Raw genomic sequence first — 6,000 nt, forward strand, 5'->3', positions numbered from 1 at the left:
TTTTATTAAGCTTGTTGGGACTGAGGGTACTTGAGCACAATGAATGCTCTAAGAGAATTCACATACTTATTACCCAGTGCCAGGTATGCAGTCAGTTCATGGGAACTTTTTACCAATCAATAGAAAGTTCACCTGGGTATGTCCTAGCATGCTGCACCGAAGTGCTGGCCCGGGCTAACCCACAAACATCATAATGCTCACCTTAGAACTGTTAAATAAATTTCAGCTACACTGAAGAGGAGTAGCATTGAATTACTACACAGCGGCCGGTGCCCCTGAGTTTGCTCCTGATGAAGGACACGAAACGGAGCTCTGTAGGGCAATCAGCTGAGGCACTCCCTTTAATGGGCCTCCTTTATGTGGTGGATGCAGCGGTTTCCTTCAAGATAAGTCCCAGTGGCCAAATGGCTGAATCTTTATGTTTGATGATTATTACTTCACATTATTTAATGTTTTTGAATTCTTAATGCTTGTTTTGCATTTGGCACTTTGGGTACCATCTAATTTATTTTAAATTTATTGCAAATACATATATAAAAAAAGAATTTATACACAAAAAAAATGTATTTAACAGTTCTAAGGTGAGCATTATGGTCTTTGTTGGTTAGCTTGGCTCAGCACTTCGGTGTAGCATGCTAGGATATACCCAGGTGAACTTTCTATTGATTGGTAAAAAGTTCCCATGAACTGATTGCACACCTGGCACTGGGTAATAAGTGTGAATTCTCTTAGCGCATTCATTGAGCTCAGTCTTAGAGCAGGTCGAGAGCAGGTCTTTTTCATCCAGTATTGTATGCTATAACCATATCTTTCACTCTCTCATATAAAACTTGTATTTCCAGTTTGCACAAACTTTCAACATATGGACTTTGATATGAAAGCCAGGTAACTGGATAAGAGAACCTCTTGTCCTGTTTAACTGATGCTGCTGAGGGAATATTCTGCAGCAGTTATGCGGATAGGGCCAGATTCTGTACACGGTGCTGAGCAGTATCTACATTGTAGGCGCCACTTGGTATGGCTGCTAATCAAGAAACCTGCACAACGGAGGAGTCGTGAGGATAAAATGTGAATAATTCACGCTTTATGGTAGTAGTACTGTGCAGACTCGACACTGACAGTGTTTTAGAATCAATACCTTTGTCAAGAATCTCAAATGATAATTTCTCTTATCGCGTGAATAGTGCATTAGGCGCTGGTAAATGTTTAGAATGAGCAGAGGCAAAAACTGGTGTCCAAAGCAATGTTGAGTCTTTGAGTCTTCGCGGTGCTACTACTACTCAAGCGTACTTTGAACTGTATACCCGTGGCTAAATTATTCACATCTTATCTTCATGACTCCTCCGTTGTGCTGTGCTTCTGTTGGCGAGGCCTTTTTGGGCTTTCTCTCCAGTGTAATCAAGAAACCTGCACCATTTACAGAATCATGCCTAGTAGTGCCTAAGCGGATGTAGGCATCATTAGCTGTCCTAGACATAGACGACGCTCCATTAGAACAGCTTTTCACTTGCCTAATTTGGCGCTGCCTAGGTCAGACACCTAACAATGCCTAAATCATCCATGCCTATTCTCCACCCATAACCACGCCTACTTTTAAACATAGATGGTGTTAGGTGTCCTTAGGCTTGGGAGGGTCCCTCCACTTAAGCATCGCTAGGTGTCCTGAGAGTTCAATGCCAAACTCTTAAATTGATTAATTTTTTTTTTTTTTTTGGGGGGAGGAGTTGATTGGTTGAAAACTGGCATGGTCAATTACCATGCCGATTAAGCCAGTTAAAAAACTAAATTTAAGTCCTCCTAAAAATTTACATCACGCCCCATTTAAACGTCAGTTTCCCTGCAGAAGCAGTTGATGTTGCAGGAGAGGGAATTCTCCTATGCAGGCAATCCCTGGGTTAAGAACAGGTTCTGTTTTTGAAACCGTTCTTAAGATGAATTTGTATATAACTTGGATTATGTGTGTATTTATGTTCTCCTATACAGTGCACAGTCTATAAAAACATTTAAACATTAAAGAAACAGTCCTCAAATTTAAGTACTGTAGTTTAAATAGAAAGAAAAGATAGGAGGTTTCACTTAGCTTGGTCCTGAGCTCAGCCTTCCTTCTCCACAGTCATGTGCCTCCACACCTTCCCCTCCATCCCCCATGCCCTGGCATCTCTCTTCTCTTCTCTCCTTCCCTTCCCCTTTCTCCTTCATTATCTGGCATTTCCTCTCCTTCCTTTCCCCTGGTCTAGCATCTCTGTCTCCTTTCCTCCCCTCCATGCCCTGGCATCTCTCCCTCCCCTTAGTCTGGTATCTCCTCTCTTCCCTTCCTTTCCCTCCCTCCCTTCCCCATGGTCTGGTGTCTCTCTTTCCTTTCCTCTCCCACCCCTAGTCTTTGTTTTCCCCCCTCCCTCTCTCTCCCCAATTGAGTATAGCATTTTTCTTCCCCTCTCCTCTGTCCTGGTAGGATCTGGCAGAAAAGAAGGCCCGACACTGGCAGAACAGCGAATTGTGAATGCTACCCACTGCCAAAGAAGTTCACGACCCTACCTGCAACTGCGTCGGACTACTCCTCATGCCCCCCCCTCCTTAGTATGCACTGCTATTCTGGCTGGCTCCTTCCTCCTAGTTGCACTTCTATTCACAAAGCCACAGCCACAGTTCCTACACAAGGCCTGTAGCTGACCCGGAAACCTTCCCTCTAATGTCAGAGGGAAGGCTTCCAGGTCAGCCGCAGGCAGGAGCCACTGCTCGTGGCTTTGTGAGGAGGAGTGGGAGGAAAGAGCTGGCCAGAGGAGGTACACACCCGTGGGTGGGAGGAAGGCATGAATTTGGGACACAGAACAGAGGGAGGAAAGGACAATGAGGGGCACATTGGGATGCAGCAGGGAGGAAGAGGGGCGCGTTGACACAGGAAGGGAGAAGCAAGACCCCAGTTCGTAAGTATGAGTCCAACGTAAATTGGACGTTCTTAACCCAGAGACTGCCTGTATTCACTCTTCTGAGTAATGAGGACAGACTCAGCACTTTGGCTGATTTGATACCACTTTGAAACACAGACCAGGACATTTAGGAATGCCACAAGCATCAGTGCTAAATGACAAAGATATGATGCTTCTCACCAAGGGCTATCGGAGAGCACCTCTGTCATTTGTAGACAAGACAGAAGGACAACAAATGCAGACATTCATAGCTGTTTTTCAGGGACCAGCTCAGGAGGTTCAGAAGAAAACTTCTTTGTCCTTTGTCTTACTTTTTGGAGTCATAAAAGGAAAAAAAGGGTGGGAAAGGTAAATAAGGAAAAAAAAAAAAAAAAGCTCCAGATCTCTCAAGAGCTTGTCCTATCCTGAAGATGCCATCTTGGCCCCCATTCCCTTGAAAAGCTATGGGGAATGGAGAATCTCTGAATTGAATACAGCCATAATCAGGAAATGTTTACTTCATTTCAGCTTCTCATAGCTGCTGATTTCTTTTAAAATTGTGATTTTCGCATTGGTAATCCTGAAAACAGCTAAAAGGTTTAACAAAGGGAAAACATACATTTTATCTTAGATATGATAAAGTTATAAAACTAATTTTTGGTAGCAAACAAAGTGGATATGTTTTAAGAAATCAAAGATTCTTTAGAAAATTGATATTCATCAAGGTTAACCTGTTCATGATTTCTCTTTGTCTAGGCTCCTTTGGCTCAACCAGAATCTCCTACAGCATCTGTGGGTGAGGATGTTCAGTCTCTGGCAGATTCAATGGACTCCGACCGAGATTCTATTTGTAGTAATTCCAATGGAAAAAATGGCAAAGAGAAAGAAAAGGATAAACAGAGGAAGGAGAAAGAGAAGAACAGAACTGATTCAGTTGCTAATAAACTGGGGAGTCTTAGTAAAACATTGGGTATTAAGCTGAAAAAGAATATGGGAGGCCTTGGCGGCCTGGTACATGGCAAAATAAGCAGGACAAATTCAGCAAATGGGAAGAATGGAGACTCTATGGACAAAGTGAAAAAGAAAGAATCTAAATCTCGCAAAGGCAGCAAAGAGGAGTCTGGACAGTCTGCCAGCACATCTCCTTCAGAAAAAACAATGAGCCCTTCTCCAACAGACAAAGCAAGCATATTCTCTGTGGATAAAATAAACACAAAATCCCTGCTGGATAAGCAGTCAGATTCCTGGAAGTACAGTACAGATGTAAAGCTCAGCCTTAACATCTTGAGAGCTGCCATGCAAGGTGAACGCAAATTCATTTTTGCAGGTCTTCTTCTGACTAGCCATAGACATCAATTTCATGAGGAGATGATCGGTTTTTATCTGACCAGTGCCCAAGAACGCTTCAATGCAGAACAAGAACAGAAAAGAAAGGAGGCAGAAAAGAAGGCTTCTCTTAGTGGGTCATCTTGTAGAAAGCTGGAGCAAGAAGCATTTGAGAAAGAGAAGTTAGATTCCTCTTCTCAGGATAGGGCATCACCAGTCTTGCCTCAAAGCCATACAACTCAGCTGGTTTTAAAACTAAAAGACCGCAGTAGTCCCACTGCTGGATCTTTTTCGTCTCCCAGCAACAGTTCTAAGAAAAATGGACCCATTCCAGTATCTGTCCATTATAGCCATACTCCACCTGTTCAAAGGCAAAGCGTTATCCACTTGCATGATGTCAGCTCAAAGCCATCAGACTTCCAAAATGATACCTACAAGCCAGTTGTCGGTACCTTGAAAACATGTGCCACTTACCCCCAACAGAATCGATCATTGTCTTCTCAGAGCTACAGCCCAGCCCGAATTTTGGGCATTCGCACAGTGAATACAGTAGAGTCACTGACCTATGCCACGCCCACTGAACAAAAATCCCAAACCTATACCAATGGTTTTAACACCAGGGACATTAGAGACTGTTTAGAATATGCTGATGAGGAAGCGCCTAAGACATGGTTGAACAATGATAAAAACAGAGGCAGAAGCACAGTTTGCCCTATATATTCTCTCCATCAGAGCCGCTGTAAGAAGGAGAACTGCTCCTTTTATGGCCGCCCTGAGACTGAAAATTACTGTTCTTACTGCTACAAGGAGGAGTTAAAACGGCGGGAGAGAGAAAATAAGGTGCACAGGCATTGAAGATCTTCCCTGAATGACTTAGTTTCACCATTTTTTTTCTACTTGCAAAGTTAGGGTGAATGAGTGTGAGTGAGACATATTATTAAACAGGTGGAAAATGTGAAGCGTGTTGCTTTTCTGAGGGTTAACGCAAACGTTAGATGACAACTTTATCATAAAAAGATATTTATTTTCCATTTTGTCAGTGTGTCTTTTTATATACATCAGAAAGCTGAAAGGTTGTTTACTCCGTTGTCAGTGCTGTGTATATGTTTGGTCATAACTTACTAACGGTGCCTGAACTTACACTGATATTACTCAGGTAGTAGAGGGTTAGGGGAAAGGGAAAACAAAGTCAGAATAGTGATATTGGGGGATATTAAACTAACCTAGTATCTGTCTGCTCAGAATTTGAGACACCATAGCCATCAAAAGGATATTTTTCCTCAATATTAAATCATTTTGGAGGTTAACAGTTTTATGTAGATTTTGCATAATTCTTAATATAGGGCTCCTTTTACTAAGCTGTGGTAGCGTTTTTACCGCGCGCTGCCCCCGTGCTATGCGGAAAAACTAGCGTCAACTCAATGGAGGCGTTAACGTCTAGCACACGTGGCATTGCAGCGTGCGCTAAAACCGCTAGCGCAGTTTAGTTAAAGGAGCCCATAATGACACCTCACAGTATATTACATTATATGCATTTAATCAGCAGTGCAAGGTCTCAGAATTTCCAATTTAAGTCCTGTAGAGCTTAAAAATGTGTGTGTTTCTTCAAGGCAGTTATGTCATTTACTATATGTTGCCCTATGAAACCACCTGATAGGGGGAGAGTGTGGCGCAGTGGTTAAAGCTACAGTCTGAGCACTCTGAAGTTGTGGGTTCAAATCCACACAGCACCTTGTGACCCTGGGCAAGTCACCCAATCCCACTGTTG

The 6,000-nt window shown here is 42.9% G+C and overlaps 1 protein-coding gene across 6 annotated transcripts in view; it reads left to right on the forward strand.

The window, feature by feature from the left end:
• The window catches only part of OTUD7A (OTU deubiquitinase 7A), a 548,435-nt gene extending 543,174 nt beyond the window's left edge, over positions 1–5,261 (forward strand). For all 6 annotated transcript variants that reach the window (XM_033921034.1, XM_033921035.1, XM_033921037.1 and 3 more), the window contains one exon: positions 3,663–5,261. In XM_033921034.1, coding sequence (XP_033776925.1) covers positions 3,663–5,087 — 1,425 coding nt within the window. In that variant the 3' untranslated portion in view covers positions 5,088–5,261. The remainder of the gene's footprint in view (positions 1–3,662) is intronic.
• The last annotated feature ends 739 nt before the right edge of the window (positions 5,262–6,000 follow it).

Source organism: Geotrypetes seraphini, chromosome 14, assembly GCF_902459505.1.
Source record: "Geotrypetes seraphini chromosome 14, aGeoSer1.1, whole genome shotgun sequence".
NCBI classification, from domain to species: domain Eukaryota; kingdom Metazoa; phylum Chordata; class Amphibia; order Gymnophiona; family Dermophiidae; genus Geotrypetes; species Geotrypetes seraphini.